The sequence below is a fragment of the Plectropomus leopardus genome, chromosome 12 (assembly GCF_026936395.1).
Source record: "Plectropomus leopardus strain MGB_pleo_1.0 chromosome 12, ASM2693639v1, whole genome shotgun sequence".
NCBI classification, from domain to species: domain Eukaryota; kingdom Metazoa; phylum Chordata; class Actinopteri; order Perciformes; family Serranidae; genus Plectropomus; species Plectropomus leopardus.
This window is the reverse complement of record NC_142187.1, coordinates 13,262,008-13,289,267: the sequence shown is the minus strand read 5'-3', so window position 1 is coordinate 13,289,267 and position 27,260 is coordinate 13,262,008. Positions and strand designations below refer to the sequence as shown.

Here is a 27,260-nt window from a genome sequence, read left to right as displayed (position 1 = left end):
CTGTTTTTGGCCGTTTTTGCACATTTAAATGCTATGGTGTGTCTCAGCAGACTATTTTATACCACTTTGAGGTGTTTTCAGCTGTTTTTGGGACGTGTCAAATTTTGACATTTTTGCCATACTATAGCCTTGCTTTTTTGGTCATTTTTTCGACATGCTATCTTATGCTTTTTTTGGCCGTTTTTGCACATTTAAATGCTATGGTGTGTCTCAGCAGACTATTTTATACCACTTTGAGGTGTTTTCAGCTGTTTTTGGGACGTGTCAAATTTTGACATTTTTGCCATACTATAGCCTTGTTTCTTTGGTCATTTTTTCGACATGCTATATTATGTTGTTTTGGGCTGTTTTTGCACATTTAAATGCTATGGTGTGTCTCAGCAGACTATTTTATACCACTTTGAGGTGTTTTCAGCTGTTTTTGGGACGTGTCAAATTCTGACATTTTTGCCATACTATAGCCTTGGTTTTTTGGTCATTTTTCGACATGCTATCTTGTGTTGTTTTGGGCCGTTTTTGCACATTTAAATGCTATGGTGTGTTTCAGAAGACTCTTTTATACCACTTTGAGGTGTTTTCAGCTGTTTTTGGGACGTGTCAAATTTTGACATTTTTGCCATACTATAGCCTTGCTTTTTTGGCCATTTTTTCGACATGCTATTTTATCTTGTTTCTGGCCATTTTTGCACATTTAAATGCTATGGCGTGTCTCGGCATGCAATTTTGTGCCATTTTAATGTGTTTTCAGCGGTTTTTGGGACATGTCAAATTTTGACATTTTTGCCATACTATAGCCTTGCTTTTTTGGTCATTTTTTCGACATGCTATATTATCTTGTTTTGGGCCATTTTTGCACATTTAAATGCTATGGTGTGTTTCAGCAGACTCTTTTATACCACTTTGAGGTGTTTTCAGCTGTTTTAGGGACGTGTCAAATTCGGACATTTTTGCCATACTATAGCCTTGCTTTTTTGGTCATTTTTTCGACATGCTATATTATTGTGTTTTTGTCAGTTTTTTGCACATTTAAATGCTATGGTGTGTCTCAGCACGCAATTTTATACCACTTTGAGTTGTTTTCAGCTGTTTTTGGGACATGTCAAATTTTGACATTTTTGCTATACTATAGCCTTGCTTTTTTGGTCATTTTTTCGACATGCTATATTATCTTGTTGTTGGCCGTTTTTGCACATTTAAATGCTATGGTGTGTCTCAGCATGCAATTTCATGCCATTTTAATGTGTTTTCAGCTGTTTTTGGGACATGTCAAATTTTGACATTTTTGCCATACTATAGCCTTGCTTTTTTGGTCATTTTTTTGCTATGCTATGTTATCTTGTTTTTGGCTGTTTTTGCACATTTAAATGCTATGGTGTGTCTCAGCACGCTATTTTATACCACTTTGAAGTGTTTTCCACTGTTTTTTGGACATGTCAAATTTTGACATTTTTGCCATGCCATAGCCTTGCTTTTTTGGTCATTTTTTCGACATGCTATATTATTGTGTTTTTGTCAGTTTTTGCACATTTAAATGCTATGGCGTATCTCAGCACGTGTTTGTCAGCCTACTATTTTATACCACTTTTAGCTGTTTTCAGATGTTTTTGGGACATGTCACTTTTTTACATTTTTCACAGTACTATAGTATTGCTTCTTTGGTTGTTTTTTCTAAATGCTTTTTTATGATGTTATTTTCAAAAAATAATTATCAAGAACTCATTCATATACCATCACTCAGAATTAGCTTTATTGGCCAAATATGATTGCACATACATGGAATTTGACTCTACTTTTTTTCTTGAACAAGCTCCTCTCAGCATTTTGAGACTTTTTCTGATGCATATGTTCCAAAAGTTTCCCGCTCTCACCAGTTCTCCTCTCTGTGCCTTTTCAGGCTGTGTCACCTGATGGGGAGGCCATTGTTACAGGAGCTGGTGATGAGACACTACGTTTCTGGAACGTCTTCAGTAAGACACGTTGCACCAAGGTACAATATTTTTTACAATTAAAAAGCCACATAGCCCTTATATACAATTCATTAAAACATAAAAAAGCCACCAAACCAAATCTTTAGTCATTTAACATTCTTTCAAATGAACATTCTCCTGACCAAAAACAAGCAATTATGGGTTAAGTGACAATATGACGTGTTTTGACACTATTCGATTCCTCTCTGTACCCAGGAATCAAAGTCAGTGCTGAACCTCTTCACAAGAATACGATAGTGAACAGCCGGGTCAGGAATGGTTTCAGGAGCAGCCTACTGAGCTTTGGTTGAAATGCACCAACGACATTCACAGACTAGTCCTTAGAGCCCTCTCATCCCAGTGCACCAATCACCACTACGACGGTCCTCCTCAAATCCATGTTTTCTACAATGGATGCAGTCCCAACTTCCAACAACTGCCATCCCTCACAGTGACATCACTGATTAAAAAAAACAACAAAAGACTGTCAGGACATGTTTGCTTACAAGAAGTCGGTTATGTTATCTTTTTTTCTGTTGTGAAAGTAATGAAATTGTTTTTATTATATAACAGCAAAAGTAAACATGTACAAAAGTTCTTAGCTATATAATGTAACATCACATTTTTAAAAAGCTGCGTGTCTGTGTGTGTATCTACCTGTGAGAAGAGAAGTAGACAAGAAGTATACAACAGAAGAGAAACAATAAATAAGTGAGCATGCAAACAGTTGCTCATGCTGCTGCAAGAGTAAACTGCTTATTGGTGTCCTTTAGTGGAGGTTTGGATCCATGCCCGGAGATAAGTGAAGGGCAATAAGCCACTTTTTCCTTTCATTTAATCCCGCTTGTGAATTTACAATGGTGTTTTATCAAAAACATGTTTCACATAGGTCCACTCATCCTGATAACAAGCCACTTAGTTTGTGTTTTTGCTTTGGTTAAATACAAGTATTAAGGTTATTCTAATGTAACTTCTCAAGTGAACAGTCCTGCTTGGCATCATTTATCATAGAAGCAGACTTTCTTTTGATTTGTTACCTTGTCTTGAACGTTGAGTGCCACCAGCTCAGTCTAGTAATTTGAGTATCCAGACCCCTGGAGGCCCCGACAGAGCAGAGAAAACTCCTTCACAATCTCTTTGATGCGACGCTTGTTGTTTTGCTCCCTGGAAGAAAGAACCATATATTAATGTTTTTTCCTAAACATGTTTCAGACAATTTTGTGTCTCCTTGACACAAATCTGCTATCCAAATTAATGATGAGTGTGATAAGCATATGCTTTATTTCCTAAAAAAAATCAGTGATCCGAGTGAAATGTAAAACATCATGGCCATTATTCCAAATTAAATGGAATGGTATAAATTTGTGATGAAAAGCGTTGCAGCATGGTTTGTCAAAAAAAAAGTGATAAAAAAAGTTATTTAAAAGTATGACAGGAAATTGTTAAAAAATTGTCAAAGAACAGTGGCACATAAAAGTGTAATAACAAATGGCTATAGTATAATATGAAACATAAATCTGATTTACAAAATTCTAATAGTAGAGTACTGCATAAGAATGTCAAACCTTGTAATAGTATAGTGCGAGTTAAAAAGCAAATAAATAAAAAACTTGTGAAATGAAATAAAAATATTACTCTAGTATAACATACAAATGTGATTTTTAAAAAATGTATAGCACAATATGAATGGAATGGGGAAAAAAATATAGTATAAACTGACATTAAATCCCTTGCCATCGATTTTACACTCCCAATTATTTTCAAGTAAATAAATCATGCACCTATACGAAAATATAGAAAGTCTATAATGTGTTAAACCACTTTTGCATGTTCGAAAGTGTGATTTAGATGAGGATGACATGCAAAACAGTCAAGATATCTTTTTATGAAGATTGTTCGTCATTTTTGCTCTCTTGAATGACAAGTTTTCTTACAGTACTTTCCTTGAAGACACCAATAACAGTGCAGAAAAACTGACAGGTATATTATTACCTCAGAAGCTGCTGACTGAAGGTGTGTTTCTGCTCTGTGGAGACTTGGGCCGAGGGGAATCCTGGAGTCTGTAGTGTTTCTTTCAGCCACTGAGACAGCAGAGCTGGACAATGTCTGTTCAGACTCAACAACACCTCGGAGAAGTGATCAATCAGACTGCGAGGTGACTCACCTCCAACTGCCTGAGACAGAAATAAAAACAGACAGCATGCCCTCTATTAGAAGACTTTTGGTGGTGGTTTAAAATAGGACTACATGTTAGGAGTTAACTGTGTACACTGGTTTATTAACAGTAAGTTTATAAAAAAGTGAAAAGCTGATCTTCAAATCAGTATTTAGAATTGCATTACATAGTGCACTTACGGGGATACACAACAGGTTAAACTTTTATCTCATAGACATCACCATCAAACTTCCTGAGTTTGATTTTTTACATCAAGAAATAACACTTTTGACACATTTTTAACACATTTTTGAATAACACGTTTGGGGAAATGTTATGTTTAGATATGAAAATGAGGCACTGGCTTATTAAATATGCTGTAATTTACATACATTTCCAGAAGCGAAAACTGAACATTGAATAAAGCCAGGTTCAAAATTCTTATTTTATTGTGTTAAGATGTTAGAGTCAAAGGTTTTGACATAGTGCATTTTGGATATTTCTTTTTATCATTTTTTATCACCTCATTAAGCAGAAAATACTGTCAACAGCTGTAAAAAAAAAAAAAAAAAAGTTGTCATGTTAGGAATAAATTGTTATCAAGCTACAAACTAACAACTTGAAAAAGGAAGCAAAACAGCTTGAAATCTCCAAACTTACCAGTGCATGAAAAAATGTTTTCATCTGAAGTGTTTCCCCTTATGAAAATATTTGTATATTTAGATGTGTCTAATAACAGGCTCACCTGTAGTATGGCCTCTGTCAGAAGCTTTCCATCCCTCTGCAACACTTCACCAAACAAGGGCATGTCTTTACAACGTGGCAGCATCTCTGTCTGCCAGGGGCAGGACAAAAATCATAAGCATATATGAGCTGATGAGTTGAATAGATATTTTTAAAAAAATAACAACTATAGTTTAGGGACTGTGCGTTATCTATAGAGGCCAGGGAGCAAAATGTGGGAGGCACATCACTGTGAAAGGGACTTATGTTTTTTTATTTCATTTTGGCTTAGGAGTACAACATACAACTTTAAATAATTTTACTACATTTCAGTACATTTGTGTGTTTTGTGTGTTTCGGACATGTAATGTAAACCTTTCTACAGTGATGTTGTGTTTCTACTGCTTAAGCAGATGGAGAGAAGGTGGATGGCCTGGCAAGTACATGAGAACCACAAACAATAAACCTGGTGGTGATTTAGTGAGTTATTGCTGTGCTTCTAGCAGCTTTTAGGAAAGAAAAGCATTTTTTTTGGGGGGGGGGGTTATATATCGCTGTATTTCCAGCAGAGATTGTGGTTCCCAAACTTGGTATTTTTTGTGTATTTTAAGCGTAAACATGATCTCTTTTGCCTAAATCTACACCACATTAACCACAATGTGAGGTTTACAAGAATCCGCTACAAAATGACATGCAAATGTAACATATCCCTTGAGTTGCACGCAGCGCACACATTAGTTTTGTGATGATGCCACTGTAGGGAGGATTTGCTTTTGTTTTTCAGAAGTGAGCTGTTTATTTTGTCGATAACTCTTACTCTCTCTGTTGTTTTATCATTGTTTTGGCCTAAATACTGTTCAGGTTTGGAGCGACTATCTTAACAAATGGTTATTTATTGTGAAAGGAGGGTCATGCATTTTACCAAGAGAGACACTCAGCTCAGGAAAAAACATTTGTAGCTCCAGGGAGGGTCAAGCTGATAAAAAAAAGAAAGAAAAATCCCACCCCATCCCCTTCTCTGATAAATAAAGAACAGTCCTTAACAGTCAAAACCTGAACATTTCTGTCTCAACTTACAAAGAACAGAGTTGCAGCTTTCACTGTGGGTGTCTCTGGGAACTTCAATGATAGGATTCCTGGAAGAAACAGTTTTTTAAATGAATGTTTCAGCTAATAAGTCACATGAATGTTTGACTCAGGCAGAATTTCAAGATCATGGGACTCTAAAGACAAAAATGCTTCAGAGAGAAAGACAGTGTTTTGATTTTGACCACAGTAATTTGTAAAAAGCCCAAGACAAAGTGAAATTTCAAAGTGCATTGAGGCAAAAATAAGTTTTTAAAAAATGGTTAAATTATCTCATACCATCAATGTGAATAAGCATGTATGCCAACTTTTTAAAATTTACCGGTGTTTAAATACCTCCCCATCCCCAATAAAAAAAAGGAAATGATATGATGATACTCACCACAGTAAAACAGCGCCTTGGCATCCAACTGGTCAGACAAGTACATATCAGGCTTCCTTTTAAGAATCTAAATGAACAAAACATAATTCAATAGTATATAGATTTAAATAAGTCTTCTGTGTGTTGCAGACGTGTGTAACAATGGCTAATAATATTCAACGCACCTGAGCATGAAGGTGCATAAATGATTCTGCAATATCGGGATGATCCCGTGGACCTTTGAAATGAACATAAGATGAGACAAGATTAACATATGTCTCAAAACTAGAATGACCGCCTTGCGGTTGTATGGCTCTGCGAACCACTCAAACTGTGAAAAACATGGATGCTTCACACACATGTTCCCCCCAGCAGCACAGGAGATCTGATCAGCACATTTTCAAGGTGTGCACTCAAAATTAGTGCCACCAATTCAGTATCTGACCAAATGTCTCCCCTTCTGTTTGTGAGCTATAACGTTGAGTCATGGATAGAAAAATGTTTTTGCTGAACATAATGATGTCATAGTTGACCTTTTGATATAAAACGTCATCATTTCATCTCATTAGACAGTTGTGTGAAGTGTTGTCATAATTACATATAAATTTTTGATTTATGGCCAAAATCATGTTTTTTGAGATCACAGTGACTTTTGACCACCAAATTCTAATCACTTCATTCTTAAGTCAACGTTTGTGTCAAATTTGAGGAAACCTCCTCGAGGCCCTTTTTGAAATATCACGTTCACGAGAATGAGATAGACAAGGTCACTGTGACCTCGACCTTTGCTAAACTTTGAAGAAATTCCTTTAATTTGTTCTCAATTAAGGCACTGACGGACAGACGGACAACATGATAACTCATAGCTGGTGCAGAGGCATAAATAGTAGAATTTCTTTGCAGGTGTTTATTACCTTGCTGAAATATAGTAAGTGTGGCAGAAGTCAACACCTTAATGAGGCTTTTGATGTTAGAGATGTGGTGTTCCTCTCCAGCAAATATGTGAACCATCTAAAAGAAAGAGAGAGAAAGAGAATGACAACTGATCCAAAAAAATGTTCAGAGTCTTTATGTCAGTTTAGAGGGATAATGCTTTTATTAAGGTCCTGATCTGTGGGGGTGTACCTGCCGCGCCAGGTCCAGAGCTGAGGCTTGTGGGTAGGTGCTATAGATCTGCCCCAGCATCTCACACAGCTGAGCCACCATGGGCCCGAAATCATGTAGGAGGGTTCGGACTGACTTATCAAACACCCCGCACACTGCCTGTAGAGGGAAACAGGGGGAGAGCTGAGTCAGTAAACACACACATACGTAGATGATGATCATACATGCACACACACAAACAACATCATACACATACGTATTTATGCAGATAAAAGACACCTTCCTACCTCTACTACATCTGAGTCATCCAGCCACTTGCTGAGGATGGTTTGGATCAGGGTGAACACTTGCTGTAGCACAACAACAACCTAAAAAAAATATATATTATTTTTAGTTTTGTAATTGCAGCATATTTGATATTTTAGATGTTCAGAAATATTGATGTGAAAGGCCCATTCTGAGGGCTGATTAACAAAACCACTATTTGACTGGTGTTTTAGGAAACAGTCTGCCCAAGTAGATTTTTTCAATTCCATTTACGGCAGCTATACACACTATTTTTTGAGCCATTTGAGACATCATTTGGGAAAAACATGATAGTTGCCAATCATGCTGTAGAACCTGCATTAGTGCTGAGCAGAATACTCAGATGAAATTAGTATCCAGTGGAGATAATGTTCAAAAATCACGAGTAAAACGTGTCAATATGGGACTCATGATGACAGAAAATCCTTCATCGAAATTTGGGATACTTATCAAAAGTGATCTTAAGCTCAATTCTAAAGTTGTTCTGTGAATAGTTTTTCACAAATAATAAATACAGGATCTTTTGATTTCTATATAAATTTCAGTCTCAAAATATCAACTTCCAATGAGGTCGCTCTCACCTCTGACTCTAATCCCACCCACTCTTGGTTAAACAACACCCCTTCTAAGTAGGATATAAATACAGATGATTAAGTTGGCTGAATAGATACAGATGAAAATGCATTCCCTTATCCAAAGCCTACATGCTATTTTCCATGTAATTGTTCTCTGATTGTCTGACGTTCAACTCAAAACGGTGTGCGCTGTTTTGCTATGGTTTCCAGGTTGAACGACATGTTTCCACAAAACAGTATGAAACGGTGTGCAGTGGGCTCAGAGGTATGGTTTCTCTAATTTGGTGGGTGTGTTAGAGGTATACTCAATCAGCAGCAACATGTGTATCCACCAATTTCTAGCAGAGCTTGACTTGTATACCTGTACATAAAATTTTGGTTTTTATCTCACGTTTGCTTTGGCAATGCAAACATGCATTTCCCATGTGAATAAAGCCCATTTGAGTTCAATTAAATTCAATCCTGCAACACACAACAGAGTTCAGCCAGTCATCACCAGCTGGTGCTTTTTAAATAAACATTTTTTTCCGTTTTGTCTGGGCTGAGTGCAACCCAGAACACAAGTGTTGAGGATGAGTGTCACCTCTGCAGCCAACAAATTGCTCAGATTGTTTTTTAAGTCACATAACATAATAGGAAAGTAATTTGGTGTAAACAGCATCTCTAATTTTGAAACCTATTTTTATTATACTATGCCAGAGTAGAGTCCACTGAATTTGTTTTTGTCCGATTTGATCCATGCCGTAATATTCTGAGCTGCTGTACTTGCAAATATGTAATAAATGTGGTATTGGTATGCGCTGATTTGAATCTTTGGCCTAAAGAAAAACATTTAGTCTTTTAAAGTTTCTGTAAGACCAACATGGTAAGATTATCAACATTTGCAAATATTATTTTCTAAACGACATTAAGTTTAAGGTATTTTAAAAATCCTAAACAATTCAGGGCTTTTGAGAGCACATTTTGAGCTGGAGACCCAGACGCCATCCCCTCAAACTCCGCCTCTGATTTCACAGAATTCAGATACAGTAGCTGGTATAATATTTGATAACTGGCCTCATGGTATCCACGTTGATAGGTACGCAGTTTTTATGGGTAAACTTACTGGATTGCGTGTGCTCTGTGAGGAAGTGAGTCTTGGGCTGGGTGCTCCCTCTAAGCTGTCTGCTTGTCTGTTGATGTCCAGAGTGGTAAAGAGACTGGACAGCATCCCCAGGATGTGGATAATAGACTGTTTGTTAGCGGTATCAGGCTGTGAAGGGAAACAATGATGGTTTTGATGAGTTAATAACAGTGAAATTTGAAGAAAAAGTATTGTCAAAATGTGACAGTGGTTGTGAAAGCAAAGAGCTTTTTTTTTAACCTGTTTTTATTGTAAAAGTTGTGTCAAAAAGCTGCAAAAATGCTGCAATAAATATATATTTTTTTGCACTTTAATTGAGCATCAAAATAATAAAGTGGTTCTAATGTGCTATTTTTGTAGTATACTTCAAGTATGATAAACTGTCTTGATTTATTCAGTTTGTACTAGGGCACAATCACCTCTACCACAGTTTTTTATTTTAGTTTTTGTGGGTTTTCTGTGGAAGTTGCATAAGTTTCTTTGGTGTACCTCCTGCTGGGCCAGTGTATCCAGCTGCTGGATATGAGGGGTGATGAGCGAGTGAAGTCTGCCCAGAATCTCCTCTACTGGCAGGGCGGACAGGAGGAAACCCAGAGCCTGCATCAGCCACATGCACTGGCTGCTCTGTACACAGACACACGGAAACACTTACACCACACATCGTGCATGATGTCCTCACAGAGACACTTGTTACATTTGCGGTTGAATACTGTTGATAGCTGTTTACTCACCTTGTGGATTTCTTTTACCAGAACATCCTGCAGAGAAACACAGGAGTTAATGCAAAGAGATTAATCACAGAGATGTTACAAAAAGAGGTTTCTTGTCTGACCTGTGACACAGTCAGGATGTCCTGAGCATATGGGCTGAGGTCCTGTCTACACTCCCTGCAGATCCTCTTCAGAGTGGACACACTCGACACAGACAGCTCTGCCTTCACAAGGCCCTGAAGCACCATGGGTAATACGCCACCTATCATCACGGGATGGTCAGCCAGCCACTCGGCCAGGGATCCTGGCAAACAGGGGAAATTCAGTAATGGGGTGCACGTCATGTAAATAAGTCTGTTATAGCTGAGTCCAGACAAAAAGACAAAAATGTCCATCTATGGCCATTAACAGTCCTTGCTGAAATTTGTGAAATTCTGCTTTACAGGGTGTGTACCTTTTTTTCCCCATTTTTTTACATCATCCTGCAGCTTTCCAGTTGACGTACTCCAGTCAAAGTACGTTGGTTTTAGCTTCAAAATGCTAGTTTCCAAAACCCTGCTAAAACGTTTTCTCACGTGACCTGATGTGAGGTTCTATATGATAATATTGCTACAAATAAACCCTGAGCCCCTCTAATGTACCTCTTTGTGACTGAGACAAGCCGTCTTTGAGAAATGTGTGTCATCAATCTTCCAAATAGGGATGGCATCATGTCCAGCTTTCATGACATGATTAACAGGGCCAAAAAAGTTCATCTAAACAATATTACTGCAACATTAAAAGTAAATTTGAAGATTAGAAGGCATTGGGGGAGGGAGACAAAGAGAGAATGGAAGGAAACATAAAGAATTTAAGAGGCGCTTGGTTATTGACACGACATTGTCATATGTGTCTTATAAACATGATATCAGTATTTTATTTTTAAATATCACATTTATTGTAAATACTAGTATGACGCAACATCCCGACTTCCGAATTGGCTATATTCCTCTAACCCCCACGGCAGCTAAGCAATGTACTTCTGTGGATGCCATGTTAATTAAGATATGAAAGGCATACAACACAAACAAAGTGACCAATTCAGACAGCAGTAGATGGGCAACTCCAGTGTTCTGAAAGGTAAAAATTACTGTTTTTGTCGAAGGAGTCCGGTAACTTTGAAAAGAGCAATATAACAGCATTAGTTCCAAATCAGACAGAAGTGTCTGATGGCAAAGTGAAGTGTTGAAAATATTCTACTGACTATGGATAAGGACTTCACACACCTCACTACAAAAACTCAAATTAACCCCTGCAGTTATTATTATTACTACCAGAGATCGTTGCTGTACCTACATCACTGATTTTTGCTAATAACTTAGAGGGCGTTTTCATTTGAAAAACATAGAAAAGATTGCAGAAAGACCCGCCTTTTAATGTAAAACATTAAACAAACTAAAAGTCTTGGGATTATTATTGGGGACAACATAGAAAAGCATGTCTGGGTTTGTACCTATGGTGTACATGACGGTGTCAGCCAGCATGACATTGCTGATGTTGATTCTAGGGATGAGACCAATAAGCCCAGGGATGACATCAGAGTAGTTCACGTCTATCGTCTCAGCTATGGACTGGAAGCCAAACAACAGCGCTTCTGTGTCCTTAAGATGGAGGAAAACAAAGCGTGATATCTGGTCAGAATTTCAAGACAAAAATATATAGATTAAATTTGCTTTTTAAAATACTCTGCAGGTTAAACTTATCATGCATTTTTATGGAGTATGAGTCAGTGATTACTGTCATTACCTGCCATACTGCTGACTGTTGGGGGTCCATCAGCTGTCTGCCCAGCCTGTCGTAAAGATTACTAAGCAGCTCTGCCCCCAGCATTTCATACACATACATCAGAGTGTCAGAAATGTCCACTCTGAAATGCAAAATACACACGATGGTAACATACCGGTTTTTAACCATGCTTGCAGAAATGTCCGCAGAATGATCGGATGGACTGCCATGAAGTTTGCCACAGATATCAAGTTTTGTTCACTTAAATTTTAAGACATTATTTGTGATGAGAGAAGACAAAAATTAAGCAATTAGATCTCCTGTAGTATCTTGTCGTACCTGTAAATTCTGAACTGCTCCTTGTCATCAGAGGACCAGGAGGCGTACTCCTCCTGGGACGGATAGTGGGATTTATGGAGCAGCACGTCCACCAGTTGGAAATAAACTGGCCTGTAGACTTGAAGGTAAACTGCCTGCTTCTCTTCCTCAAATGACAAGATGTCATCCTGAATATGCAAGAAAGAAGTAGAATTAGTGTTAAGTCAAAGAGACACAAAGACACAGTGTCTTTTTACAGCTGGCAGTATCATGCGTCTTGGGTGACTGGACCACAAATGGACAGCTCTTAGTATGTCTGTTCAGATCTCACTTTCCCGCTCTGTATGCACATGAACATGTTCATCATTTCCATTTGCTAATGCTAAATGGGTTGTTGTTCTTACTTGAGGGAGATTTGTCATGCTATAGGCACACTGGTGAGAGTCCACCTGCACACACTAAGTGATAGGCTCAATTGTTAGCCTTACACGGCTGACATTATCTTGTGGATATTAACATTTCTTTACAACAGAGTTGAACTGTTTTGGAATTTGTGTGAATTTTATTGGGACCACCAGGTAGAAAGCGGCTCTGGGAACGGTCCTGCAACACTGTATCTACTGGCGGGGAGTCAGTTAGCAAGGATGTCAGCTAATCAGTGTGGCTCACGACACACTGGTGTACACACTGCTGAAAGACTGTGACCAAATGCAGACCACCTCCGAATGTGGTCTGAGTGATCAGATCTCAAGATGCATTGAGGATGCTTTAGGTATATTCACACCTGTACTTAGAGCTGTTCACTTGTGATCTGATCCCCTCAGATACATGTTAAGAGCAGGTGAAAACAGGGCCATACTTTCACATTTAATGCAAACATGAGCAACTTACAAAACTGAGAGGACATTTCATGTGAAAAAAAATGAAACCAAATGGAAACCTTATGGTTCTACAAAAAATAAATTCCTTGATCTTACCTGCAGAGTGTACCAGAAGGTGAGTGTAAGGGAGCTAGTGGTCTCACTGACTGGGTAGTGCCCAGGGATTCCAGTACAGAAAAGAATCATGTTAACCAAAGCCAGATACTCCTGCCAGCGCTCCACCTGTTCCAACAAAACCCTGTCATACACAAACACATCGATCCAAATTAAGGAATAAGAGCCATTAACTAAAACCAGGTTATAGGAAGACAGCGTGTGTGTGTGTGTGTGTGTGTGTGTGTGTGTGTGTGTACCTGGAGTGTGTTTCCCCCATAGCAACGGCAATGCGACAGATACCGTGTGTGGTTTCCATGTCCCCGTCCTGAGCGGCTGTCTTCAGCTGGTCATGGAGACCCAAAACCAGAGGCATCAAGTTCACCAGAGCATCAATATACCTGCAGACACATTTTGTGATTCACACACCTGGAAACTGACACTGACCTTAAAGGGACAATTTGCACAAAACTTCATATTTTTCCTCTTACCTTCAGTGCTGTTTATCAGTCTAGATTGTTTTGGTGTAAAGTTGCAGAGTGTTGGAGATAGGCTGCAATTGCAGGACCAATGCAGTGACAGGAGTAAAGAAGAAAAATTGTATTAAGAATGAAAGTCCTCGTAAGGATGTAGGTGGGCTCATGGATGGGTCAAACAAATACAGAACTTTTACCAAAAGACTAGTGTTCATGTCCTGTGTGAAACCATGTGAACTTTGAGGTATTTTAAGGGACAATGTTACCATGTTTCTTTTCCAAAACTTACCTATGTAAATTTACACTAAGTAAATCACTTTGCGTTAAGTACGTAACATAATTCATGAGGCGCTAATTCATAACAAATTATACAAAACCGTTGTTTGTGCTTTAGGATTTTTTTTATATCATAGGAACCCAAGATAATAGACCTCATTTAGAGCAGTTTAAAGCAGGAACTATTTTCTGTCTACCAAACAACAACCACTAACAATATCATTGCGCAGAAGAAACCGCAAATCTACTCATGGACAAGAGGCTCATGCTTGTGACAGTGCAAGATGTAAAAATTAATGGCGTCCTCCTCGGCTGAACTGTAACATTTGCTTGCTCAGTGGTGCTAGGTGAACTAGCAGACGTACACTTCCTACTGCGCAGTGAATATAGTTGGCAGGTATAATTCAATAGAAAGAAAATAGTTTCTACATGAAACTGCTCACAACAAGGTCTGTGGATGATCTTGAGTAACCACGTCATGATTTCTGGAAAGAGATATTGATGTTGAGTTTTTCAAAAGTATTTTTGGTACTTTGAGCACTACAAGCCGAGTGCCATCTAGTTCCATTATATTGAGGAGAAGGCAAACATCTCTACAGCCGATATCTCCAACACTCAGATACTCACACCAAAACCTTCTAGATTGATTATTATTACCACAGGTAAGAGGAAAACTATGTATGTCTGATTTTGGGGTGAACTAACCCTTTAATGAACGTATGATGCAGTGTGTTTCTCACCTCTGGCTGTCAGGTTGTGAGATAGCGTTAACTATCGTCTCCACAGCCGTGTCAAACAGGTCTGGGTTGGACAGCGCACTGAAACAGTCCTGAACCAGTTCATGACTCTCCCCTAATGGCACGTCTAGCCCTACCCAGCTTGAAAGGCAGCGGAGCACCTTCTCCTTCACCTGGCTCGAGGAGTCCTGGCTTTGGAGCAGCTGACGCAGCATGGGGCACACAACCGCCCACTCCCCGGCCAGGGCCTCCCTCAGCTGGGCACGACGAGCTTGTGCCAGACGGCTGCTGTGGAACTCCTCTGGAAGTACGGTGAGAAGCTCCAGCAATGCCAGGCAGTGCGCGTGAGGGTCCTGGGTGGCCTCTGCGCCTGAGGCACCTTCAGAGTCAGACTTTTGTGGTTGGAAGGCCCTCACCATGTCAGCCACTGGCTGGGACCAAGCCTGTGGAATTAAGTTAAGCGCCATAGAGGCCAGGGCAACACACAGCCTGGTGAGCACCATTTTTGGCCCTGAGGAGAAGTGGAGGATGTGGGAGAGGAGCTGCATCCTCAAGCTCTCATGTTGCTCTGTAGAAAGGTCACTCCAGTGACGGGAGATCTTGGTGTGGAGCGTGCTGGCACCAAAAAACTGAACCTCTGGGAGCTGTAAAGAGACAGACTCTTATGGAGATACTGTAATAGATGAAGTTCGGACTTAAAAATGTATGTTTTAACTTAACATGGCAAAATCGTAACATTTTGCAGTTCTGATCAGCACATTAGACATCCACCCTGTCTTTCTTTAAGGTATACTGTGCAGGATTGTCTCACTGTCTCTGAACACACTGACCGGAGAAAGTGAAAGCCTAAACCAGATTCAATCTCATTTGGCATTTTGCCTTGCTATTTTTTTGCTTTTCTGCACTGTGTCTCTTGCATACATGCGGTTTATGGTTTGGCATCTGGTCACTACCTTTTTATAAAGCCCCAACTTTATCTGAGCACTGTGCAGGTACACGCACCTAAATATCCCAGGAACAGAAAACAAGAAAATACAGGCAGAGGGCAGAGTCGCTGTAGAAAAATACACAATGATCTCTAGCAGGTCATCAGTGATGATTAAGAAGGGTTATTTCTGTATGAGTCCATACATTAACCCCATTTTAAAAAGATGAAGGTCAGCAGCTGAGAATGTCAGCAAATTAGGAAGACAATAAGGTCAGGAGCTCCTTACCCTTTAAGCAGAAGAAGCAAATCAGATGTCATATAACAGAGACCGTAAATGATTGTTATTGCTGAGTTATGTCATAGTTATTGTTTATAAACTGCTGCTGACGTGTATGTTATGTGTCAAACTAGAGGCTGACGCTGCTCTGTTGCACATCAGGTTCGTCATGTCTCTTTTGCCTCCGTGATGCCAGCATGCTGTCTAAAATCAAACACTGAAGCGGCATGATTTCGCCCTTGTTTGATTCTCAAAGGATGCATAAAGGAGCGTCTTCATAGCCACTTTAAAGCAATCTCTGTGTAAAAAAGGGCCGATGTTTTCTTTCAGGAATATCCTGCATCGTATACCTTCCACTGCATTATAGTGTCCAATGTTCTTGCACACTTCAATAGTTGCAGTTTTAAAGATGTCTGCGCAGAAGCACAACAACAGACCTTGTCAGGGCCAAGCAGGGCCCAGCAGAACTGCCACGCCTGCGCAGAGGCCTGGGCCTGGGTCAGCCACTTCTGAGCCACATTCTTATTTTCCATGTCAGGGTCAAAGTACAGCTGGTAGAGAGCCTGGAGGAGAAGAGAACAACCAATAAAAAGGGAAAAATTATCAAAAATTAATTTGGTAATAACCAGTGGTGAAATGTAACGTACTATGTAAGTATATTTACTCAAGCACTGTTCTTAAGTACAAATTTCAGTTACCCGACTTGAGTATTTTCTTTTCATCCCACTTTATACTTACTTACTCAAGAACATTCCAGATGGCATTTTTTAGCCTATTTCACATCATTTTTTGAACACTTTAGTTAGTGGTTACCTTACAAATTTTTCCATTAAAAAAAAATATGAGAAGAGTGTATAAAATATTAGGTTTTGTTATACATCACCCAACAGTTTATACAAGCATAGCTAAAATTATTAGTCAATTGATTAATTAGCTGACTGACAGAAAGTTAACTGGCAAGGATTTTGATAAACATTTAAGTTGTTTTCTTTTTCTTTTTTCTTTTTGAATAGTTTAGAATTTTGTATGTGTTTTTTTATTTTTCTGAATTGGGTACTTTTACGTTTCATACTTAAGGTACATTTTCCTGATTATACCTACTTTAATTTCAGTAACATTTTAAATGCAGGACTTATACTTTTAACAGAGGTTTTTTTTTTTTTACAGTGTGGTATTAGTACTTCTGCTTAAGTAAAGGAACTAGATACTTCCTTCACCACTGGTAATAAGTGATGAATAAAGTTTTGATGAGGACATCATAGTGGATCAAAATATAACAATCAATATCCCCATATTTCCCCTCTGCTTTGACTGAGGTATAGTACAACATCTGTGTTTCATGATGTTTAACAGGTTGATTCATGACGCAATTTATTTCTCTACACAGGAATCACTTTTAGTTGAATGGCTCAGCTACATTAATAATCATACATGCTGGATGTCAGATTGTTTGAATGGAGTTTTGAAAAAAAAAGTGTTGTCATAGCAACTAATCCAAGGCACATGGTGTTAGTTATTATTAGGACAGCATATGCTTATAGCTGGTATCATGTTACAAAATGTCCAGCTCGTCTTATCTCTCTATGTTGAAGTAATTAACAAACCAACTCCTAGCGAGCGAAATTGCTGTTGTTTATCTATTACTTGAGTTATCAAATAAAATGAATATAGATATGAGATTTCTTTTTGACAAACATATGTGTTCAAATACGTGTTCTCAATGTTACTACAGAGGCTCAATCTGAAGGCATAGCTCAGTAAACAGTCAACCAGTGAAATGTCTGTTTGTTGAGGAGTTACTTACCGACTCTACATTTTCCACCGTCAACTCCAACCCCACCGGGTCGTCTCCCGGATTGGCTGGGGGCTCCATCTGGTGCAACGTGAAGGTGCCTCCCTTGTTGCACTTCTCTCTGAAATTAAAATCTGATCGGCAAACAAAAAGAAGTGGTTACAAAAGGGGACACTGTCCTCTAAAGTGTGTCAAAGCACGCTGCCAGAGGACGCAGCGGGTCATTCAGCTGTCCATACAGTACACATGTGGGCAGTGCGCTCAGGCGTGACGACACATTGACCTCTGTGGGGGGCTGAAAAAAAGTTGTCTCACATTACTACCAGCTGACACATGTTCACCTATCACCGTTTAATGTCTGTATACCATCATTGCCGACAATAATCATGAATACAGTCAAACTTGCGCTCTACAACACGCGCCCCTGACGCACACAACTGCGCCTCTGACGCACTGACAGCTGATTGGAGCAGAGGAGCGACTGCAAACTGATGCATGTCGGAGGAATAGATGCAGACATGAGTGACTGGCCCGAAAAGCGCACATCTAGAGAGTGAAATTTATAGCGAGAGTTTTAGAATAAAGCGCGTGTGCAGCCTGTTCCGCTCTGGCCGCTGCCCGCATGCAGCCCGCCGCGCGGCCCCACCCCAGCTTCTCTTCTGCCCGACTCCCTCAGGATATTTTTAGCGCTGATGATGTGCCCTGTCAAATCGCGTAACGGAAACAACCTCAGAGCTAAGAAGCAGAGCCGCTGTGGAGAGCCCGCTTTGCTCTGTTTTTTATCGTGATCTGCAGGGGAAGGCCGCGAGGGAGATGAAATTTGAAATGAATTTGGCGTTTTGGGTGTTAGTGGTGCTTACCGGCTCATCGCAGACACGAGGTAAGGTGTCATCCCCAGTGTGTGTGTGTGTGTGTGTGTGTGTGTGTGTGTGTGCGCGCGCGCGCGCGACGTGGACGGACTTGACATCCCCCGAGTTGGACGCGTTTATCAGTTCCTCACATGATGCTCCCGACAGTCTTTTGATCTTGTAGAAAGTTCATACACAGCTGCAGGCTGTTGGTTGTATTATTATTATAATAATTACATTCAATTATTTATTCACTTCTCATAGTCTGCTCAGCCCCTCAGGTTAAATATTTTTTCTTTGTTCAAGGAGTTAAGCGTTTCTTTCTGCGCATGGTTGCTCAATTTACTCTGATTAGTGTCCTATGTGTCAAGTGTCCTATGCCTATTTATTTTGTTTGAACTTTTAATATAGTATATAGTATATATTATATATGTATGCATAGCCAGGGGCGTAGGTTTCATTTCAAAAGTGGGTTTGGGGGCTGTGGGGGCATGTTAAGCAGGAGTCCTGCAGCATGAGGAAATCTGGACCATTACACACTTAATTTCCTGCACTCTGAATTTTTATGCACCAATTTATGGTGGAAATGTCTTTACTTATGTAAAGTAAAGCACAAAATTCAGGCATCTGCTGACAGTTTAAAATATTTGAAAAATATAATGGAATGGAATACAGTACTTTTTACAATACTTTCGGGTATTTTCTATTGCTTTCAAATATTTGTATACCCGTAGATCAACTCTTCACATTTAATGTTATCCTTGCTGAGTCAACACACCTGGAGGCATAATAGACTCTTTTGTTTGGGAAAGAAGCCTCTTTAAACTTCCAGTGTGTATTTAGGGGATGTATTGTCAGAAGTCGAATATAATAAGTATGTTTTCTTTAGTGTATAATCACCTGAAGATAAGAATTGTTGTGTTTTCATTACCTTAAAATGAGCAGTTTGTAGCTATATAGGGAGCAAGTCCTCGTCTATGAGGTCTGCCATGTTGCATCGCCATTACAGTAGCCAAGTTTGGACAAACCAAACACTGGCTCTAGATAGGGCCATTCCCATTTTTGCATCAGCAACCGCGGCTAGCAGCCCCTCTGCAACATGCCAAACAGTGTGGATAATTAGTGACACTTTAATTTATTTGAATTAATTCATAACCCCCCTGGACATTAATAGGTCATGTGTTCACAGAGAGAGAGAGTGGAAAACTTGGACAAGAAGAAACTGTCGAGAATTTGTTAAAGTTATTGATTGGCACACATTATTGGGTCCTTTTGCAGAATCTAGAAGGCTTAGGGGGGGTTTTGTTTAGCTTACATTACTTTTTTGGACAATGAATATTTGTTTTTTTCTAACTTTTCTCAAAACATTTTCAGTTATAAACCTAACATTTCTTGGTGTTAAGCTATTTTTCTGAACATTTTCAAGAAATTATCCCTTTTAAAAGTGAGAGGGGAAAAATTGTCTATTTTACAAAGTGGTGGAGACATGTCCACAGCATCTGCAGTGCAAATGACACCTATATGCACAGTCATCTTTATTTAGACTTCCTATTGTGTTTATTGCGTATATGTATATACGTATATATTTGCCAACCCAGGTACATTTTGGTCCTATACCTGCCCAACCCTAACCCTAACTCTGACCTTTATCTGCAGGTGCCCACAGTGCTACCCACTTCACAAACAAAACAAAATACTAATTATGTAAAACCAACAACAATAAAATAAAATAAACAAATAACTAGCAAATGAAAGTACTATCAAAATCTGAACTAAATAAAGATCAAGGAAATTCAAACAAATAATACTACTGATCAGATGTTTAATAACAACTAAAGACTAATAAATAAAAATAAATATCTCCCACAAGTTGACAAAAAAAAGCAATCTGCCTCTGTCATTGATAAGGCATTGATCATTTAAATAAAAGGAAAGTTCTCTGGTTACTTTCTGTTTTTCAGTCTTTATGATAGTAATCTCAATACTTATTATTTGGACAAAACCACAAGCCATATTTCATTTTAGGCTCTGGGGAATTTTTTAGACCTAATTTTACAGACAAAACATTTTATCCAGGAGTTGACGTTTATCCCTTTTAGTATGATTTCTTTTTTCATTTCATAGGTCAGAGCAGTGCTTTGCCTCCTGTCCTCCCCCTGGCTGCCCTCCAGAGTCACACCGGACCCTCAGCATCTCCTGACCTGACAGAGGATCCTGGCAATGAGGCCTCACAGTGGACACATAATCCTGCAGGCGAGGATGAAACCTCAACTGAAACTGTTACCATCATCAAGATGGAAGGGACTGTCCGTTCAGAGACTGCGACAAATGCAGAATATAAAACACACACAAGCTCTGCAGTGGCTACATCTCAGCACATGAATGTTCCTGCCATCCTGACCGGTGCTCCTTCACCTTCAGGTAATCAACACAGACCTGCGTGCATTGTTTTTATGCCTCCTTTTTAAAAGCTTTTAATTTAGAAACACTGAAATTATAGTTATCATAATTCTACATGTGAATTTATTATTTTACATTCCAGTCTGTTTACTTTGTCCACATTATTAAAATAAAACATCCCACACACTAAAAGATGCCTGTTTGCAAACACAGACGCTCTCTTTTTAGACCCAGCTGCACTGCCAGCAGCCTTCCAGGAACATATTCCTCCCCTGACCCCCACATGACTGCACTGAGATTGTGAATGTGTGTCGTAACCTCATTTAAGAGATTCCCTTTTATAGATCAGATAAATATAACCCTCTCAGCTGATGTTGTGTTGCCTCTTTAAGCAGCTCAAAAATAAACAATATGGCACCATGCAGTTCACACTCTTGCCCTCTTTTTAGCTGTCTGTCATCACTTCTCTGCCCGTCCCTATAGAGTTATGTCCAAGATGTCACTTTGCAAAAGCTGCTGTTACATAGTCTCACTTCAAAAACTAAATCTTACACCACTGGTTACTTTTAATCTTTGTGACTTAATACAAAATATGAAAAAGGATAAAACAATTGCCTCTCCGTTTATTAACAAGTATGCTTCATTGTCCTGTCAGGAGCACTAATGACTGCCTGTCCCTTCAGTCTGAACAGTAGTGATGTAGTTTGGGCTATAATTACAAAGCTTACAAAATTCCTACAACACACCTCTCCCAGCCCTCAAGCTTTCAGCGTGAGCTGTCAAACAAGATGTAAACAGTCACATGTGCTTCAAGTGGAGTAAGAATTTATGCATGTGGAAAAAGGGAGAAAGGGCAGTGAGCTTGTTTATCGTAACATATATTGAGTCATTTCACAGGCAAATTAAAAATCTACACAGTAAAGCAGTGACTAATAAGAAAAAACATAAACTCCTATAAATTATAATTTAATAGAGAGGCAAGCCCCCCAATGGTGTCACCCATGAGAGCGCACAGGAAAGTGTCACATTTTCCTCTCCAAGTGAGGATCAGGTCAAAATTAATATACATTTTGTGAAAAGTGTATGTCATCCAAGAGAGGCAATAAAAGCAGATCACATGGTCAAAGTTGTCATATTGAAATTTGAGGTGTGTTGATGGTTTCACGTCATCGGCTTGTACATCGAGTAGCATAACAAGTAAATGTTCCACCATAAAAGTTGCCAGCGGTTGGTGCAGTGAATTATTTTTATTTTTTCATCAGTCTACAGCTGCTGTTAGAGGCTGCAAAATGACATTTTATATCCTAAATTATTATCCTAATGTATAAAACTTGTTACGGTATGAACAGCGGTCAAACCAACCACAGCTCAGCCCTGAGCACAGAGTGTTGATTCTCTACTGATTGATCGATGGACTGCAGCATTTCTAGAGCCACTGTTTAGTACTGGATCTGTATGCTAGGTGCCCCAATGGAGGGATGATGAAAAATGGGGACAGTAAGGAACAGTTCCATCGGTAACATCCAAAATTGTAGACAATGAAAAATCAAAAAAATGCATACTGAATTTAATTAAGACAAACTGCTTGGTGGAAACGCAGCTCTATTTTGGAAAAAATATGGGCAGTAGTCTATGGCTAGAGGCAAATCATTTTTCATCATGAAAGTTGCAGTTGGTCATAGCTTTTAAAATCATAGATCTAATAGAGTTGCTCATCTGCCACATATAGACATGTATAACTGCAGACACAGCCCATGTGCAATGTACATGACACGCTCCCTACAAACCGCACCCAGCACTCGCACAAGTCAAACCCACCAGAGCAACAGTTAGTTGAACTCATCTACAACACCACTTGCAGTGACCAAGTGTAAGGCTAAATGAAGCAACAATCTACTTTATCCATTTATTAAACTCGCAATGAATGAAGACCTGATTTACCTTAATTTACCTTACCCTAATACAAACCTTAGCCACCTCTCTATTAACCTAACACTTCACAACTGTGTAAAAGCTTTTTCAGCATTTTCTTCAGGGTTTCTGCTTGTTTTTTGAACATACTCCCAAAACATAGTGCGGTCTACAAACGGAGTGAATAAGCAAGAAGTCAATGTTGCCGGAAGAATGTTAGTGGAAAAGTCGGCTGCTTACAACAGTGGTAAACACATATGTACCACCAGACATTGCATTTGTGTACTACAAATATGAATGTCCCTTACCTCCAAGTTAAAATGATTTTTTATCGCTTTGTTTCTTCTTGGGACGCCATGCTTTTCATTAGACTGTTTCAAGCTTTTACAGGCATCTGTCATGTTCTTCCACAACCTGCAGCAAAAAGCATCCTCTTTCCCCAGTGAGCTGGCTACTTCTTTACAACTATTTAAGGCCATTTGACTGGCCCTGTGGTCTCTCAATGAAGAGTTGTAAACACGTCTGCACAGGCAAACCTGCTTTGCCAGTCATCCCCGTTAAACTAGACAGTGCAGCATTTGAAAAAAAGTAACAAACATTCAGTGGTGCACGACCACCCCCTAGTTGCAACTTTTGGAGCCTTCTGTCTCAACACTAAAGATTATGATGACATCCTGTTTGGCACACAAGAGCATAAACCTAGCTTTAAAGTGCATGTGCTTTTTTATTACAACCAGTAAAGCATTTAGGATGTGGATTGCTTCAGGATAATTGCAGTTGTGGAAGCGAGATGTTCTAGTCTTCATACTTAAACATAGGGAGAAGACTGAATAGAGTGGTGTAGTAGTGTTGATACCTGGTGTTTATCTCAATCAGTCACTAGCAAACTGGAAAGACGCAGTAGTGAGCAAAGTGTGATATCAACCACCACAATTATTAAACTGTTATTTGATGCATGAAAATACAAACGGTGTGTGTGAAACAGGTCATTAACATTGTGCTGGCTCTGTTTCAAACAGGGTTTCTTGGCATTGTCATGCAGTACAGGTGGGACCTGACAACAAAAAACATGTATAGCGGCTTTAATGTCAGTGGGGGTGATCAGTTTTCATTAACAGAGTTTGTTTACTTAGAAGAATTCTTTGCACTGTTTTGAATTGATACACTGCCCTCACATCCCCACTTTTAGTTGCCGCAGAGACCCTCTCATCCACGCTGACTGTACAGAGCATCACCCCTCCACTGCACATCTCCACCACTGAAGGCAGAGCCATTCTGACCTCAGATCCCCTCAACACCTTTTCATCTCAGCCGGCCCACACAATACAGGACACAAGCGCCACAGCCTCCGCCTCCACCATCCAGTCACAGTCTGAATCACTGACCACATCCACTACACAGCCAGCAACCACAGGACGCCCTCTGACCTCAGCTCCAGGCCGGGCTCCTGCTGGGCCAACGCACTGGGAGATCCCATCTGAGCTTAACATTGGAGATGAAGGTGATGAGAGTATTCATTAAAGCCTGTAATATTGATTCTTTTTCTCATTTTAACTTAAAAATGGGTTAACTGTTTTGTTAAAATTGTCCATTTTTGTCATTTAGACCTAAAAGGGCCTCGCTATCACTCAAGCTCTCCTCTAGACCCCCTGCTGGCTGGCCTGCTGTCAGTGTTCATCGTCACTACTGCTATCGTCTTCGTCATTCTCTTCCTCAAGTTCCGCCAGCGGACAAACCACCCTGAGTTTCATCGGCTGCAAGATCTACCCATGGTAAGGTACTCTTTTCTGTGCATATACTGTATGTATGAAATTACAGTTGTGATTAAAGGGAACTCCATAGATTTTTGTTTTACAAAGAAAGATCAGTTTACTTGTCTTACGAAGTGCTGCTCAGACTGTAAAAACAGTTGTATAATGACTGCTGTCTGAGGCTCTGATCAGACAGACCTTTTCTATTAAAGGCGGTCACAATGAATTGAGTCGAACCTACATGACTTGAAGCGTAGTCACCACGATCTGAACAGAAAACAGCAGGCTGCAGGCCAACAGTTGTTTACATTAATTTAACCTGCTCTAATGCTGCGTTCCATTCAAAGATGAAGGTTGGAATTATCTGACCTCCAACTTCCAAACATCCCAGGTGCACACAGCAGCATGAAACCATTTATTTTGCTGGATCTAAAAGTTTGCATCACTCACTTTTGCAGCAGCTGCTCCTCTCATGCATTGATCTGATCAGATATGACCGAATCAACAGATCAGTTATCCACCGCACCACTCAAACTGCTGCCTGAAAAAAAAAAAACATCCAGATTTAAAGAGTGGGCACAGAATAATAAAAAAAGGACTTACACGCAAGACCGAGGAGATCACTTTTGTGCAGACACTGGCTCTAAATGGCATCAACTGTGCAACACAGAGCTTGAACCATAGTATGAATTAAAAGTCAGGATATCTTGGTGTCCGCAGCACCATTTCTGACCAATCCTTCTGACATAACTACTCCACTGCTCTATTTCTAAGTCTTAAATCACAGCCCTTAAATCACTCTCACATAGGTCAGTGGCCAAGCTAGTTAGTTAATCCATCAAACAGGAACTACTCAATCCTATGTTTTAGTATAGCCAGTGCTTTTCAAATGAGGACATGCAAGGAGAGATTTTTAGAAGAGAATTCAATACAAATATGATAAAAAAAAGTGAAGTCAGTTTAACTTCTTGCCTACAGAGCCCCTTGCAATCCTGTGTGCACAATCAGTCAAATTTACAATATAAAATATTAAAATTCACAGAGTTGCTAATCTAAATCATGTTTTAATTATCTTGCAGGATCCATTGGTTTTGGATCTTAACCCATGCTATAAATTAAAAGTCATGTCCTAAATAATATGAATACACCTCTTTTATAATGTGTTTTTTTACTTTATTTTATAATCTCTGGCTTTTGCTAAATACTCTATTTTCAGGTGGGTTTTTTTACATTTGTTTTTTTTTGTATCTAAATGCATGTATTTATTAAGTTGCCTTGGTGTATTTTATGTTCATTTGGTCATTTTATTTCCTATTTTGTTTTGTGCATTTCTTGTATAAAAGTGTTGTATAAATAACATTATTATTATTATTGTTATTATCATCATCTTCTCCAGGATGATTTGATGGAGGACACACCTCTCTCCAGATACAGCTACTGATGGAAGCATTCTGTCAGACATTTCCACTCCTCAGAGACCAGAAGCAAATCAGACACCAAAGAAAGACCCGTATGGATCTGAGAACAGCATTTGTCTGGATGCAGCCGCATCTCTGCAGACAAGTTTTGGGTCAGTGATAAAAAAAAATAATAATTATCAGTGGTTCCATGAAAAGGATCCATAAAGTTGTTATAATGGGAGGATTCAGAAACACTTTTTTCCACATTCCCTTTAAATTATCAGAGATTTTCAGTCAAGTGGAAACTTTTTGTTTATGTAAATAGTGCCTCTGCAGCCCTGACTGGATCCACATGTATGCACAGCACTTTAATGTGGCAGGAATGGTCGTAGTGACCCCTTGGGGACATCTGAGGTCATGTGGACCAGGGTTGCATTTAGTCCTCCAATGTAATTAATAGAAAACCTCAGGTTATCCAGCAAGAAATAAGACAGTGAAAGACGTGGGAAAGTTGTCAACATGCCTAAGAATTATTAAGAAATATAAATTATGATCCCCTATGTGACCAAATATTAGTGAAGTGCACTTTCAAACCAATTGCCTATTTGCAGGTGTTGTCTTACGTTGTCTTAGGTCTAGCGGAAAATCTTCTCAAAAAAATTCAAAATAAGTGATTTTACAATTGAAAAGCCATATCTTTGGAAAATCAGACACACCAGTTCTCTTATAGTAGAAGCCACTCATCATTCAATTGTTTAAAATGATCAATAAGTTACCCTAAATTATATGCGCAAAAATATTGTGTTGCTGTCTTTTAATGTGTAGTTGCACGTGTTATAGATCTTTTGTCATCATGGTCTAATGCTGGTATACAAATGTGATTATTCTGTTTTCAAACATTTAAGCCACCAGCACACACTCAGAGGAGACCTTGCAACACCAAATCAACACTTTCAGATGAGTAAATTGTAAAACACACTTATTGTTAAATGTGTTATGTAAAATACATATTTATAAAGAATGCATTTGTTTATGCACAAGGTGTTTATTTAAATGCTTTAAATGGAGACAATGAGGAGAGGCAAATTTAGACTGTTGTTACATGTATCTGTATTAGCTGGAGTATCATGCAAATGTGCTGGATTTAAGCTGTTGTATTACAGTTTTTACCTGGTGTGTTCTGAGTTACTATACTGTTAAGTGCCAACAGTGACGTATGATAATATGCCTTTGAAATGTGGACTGTAAGAATTTATTGACATTGAGATTTTCTGTTTGATAATAAAACTGAAATCACA

The 27,260-nt window shown here is 39.1% G+C and overlaps 3 protein-coding genes across 4 annotated transcripts in view; 2 read left to right on the top strand and 1 right to left on the bottom strand.

Annotated features, from left to right (window-relative positions):
• Positions 1-2,323, top strand: part of fzr1b (fizzy/cell division cycle 20 related 1b) — a 30,801-nt gene extending 28,478 nt beyond the window's left edge. The window contains exons 13-14 of one of the 2 annotated variants that reach the window (XM_088085158.1): positions 1,895-1,987; positions 2,184-2,323. In XM_088085158.1, the coding sequence (XP_087941284.1) occupies positions 1,895-1,987; positions 2,184-2,225 (135 nt within the window). In that variant the 3' untranslated portion in view covers positions 2,226-2,323. Of the gene's footprint in view, positions 1-1,894; positions 2,120-2,183 lie in introns of those variants that run through there. The other variant, XM_088085156.1, reaches the window with a different exon arrangement.
• On the bottom strand, positions 1,726-25,942 carry LOC121951101 (importin-13-like). The gene is made up of 23 exons (XM_088085152.1): positions 25,013-25,942; positions 17,665-17,786; positions 16,298-16,423; positions 14,659-15,299; positions 13,427-13,567; positions 13,170-13,311; positions 12,214-12,380; positions 11,896-12,016; positions 11,603-11,750; positions 10,233-10,414; positions 10,132-10,158; positions 9,890-10,024; positions 9,383-9,529; positions 7,684-7,764; positions 7,418-7,555; positions 7,207-7,303; positions 6,478-6,530; positions 6,314-6,380; positions 5,923-5,981; positions 4,868-4,957; positions 3,960-4,141; positions 3,005-3,131; positions 1,726-2,427 (listed from the first exon to the last, which is right to left on the bottom strand). Exons 1-22 carry the CDS (start codon positions 25,038-25,040, stop codon positions 3,038-3,040), a joined length of 2,988 nt encoding a protein of 995 aa, XP_087941278.1. The 5' UTR covers positions 25,041-25,942; the 3' UTR covers positions 1,726-2,427; positions 3,005-3,037.
• LOC121951100 (uncharacterized) lies at positions 17,882-27,260 on the top strand. The gene is made up of 5 exons (XM_042497320.2): positions 17,882-18,532; positions 20,625-20,921; positions 24,001-24,312; positions 24,417-24,583; positions 25,959-27,260. Exons 1-5 carry the CDS (start codon positions 18,466-18,468, stop codon positions 26,001-26,003), a joined length of 888 nt encoding a protein of 295 aa, XP_042353254.2. The 5' UTR covers positions 17,882-18,465; the 3' UTR covers positions 26,004-27,260.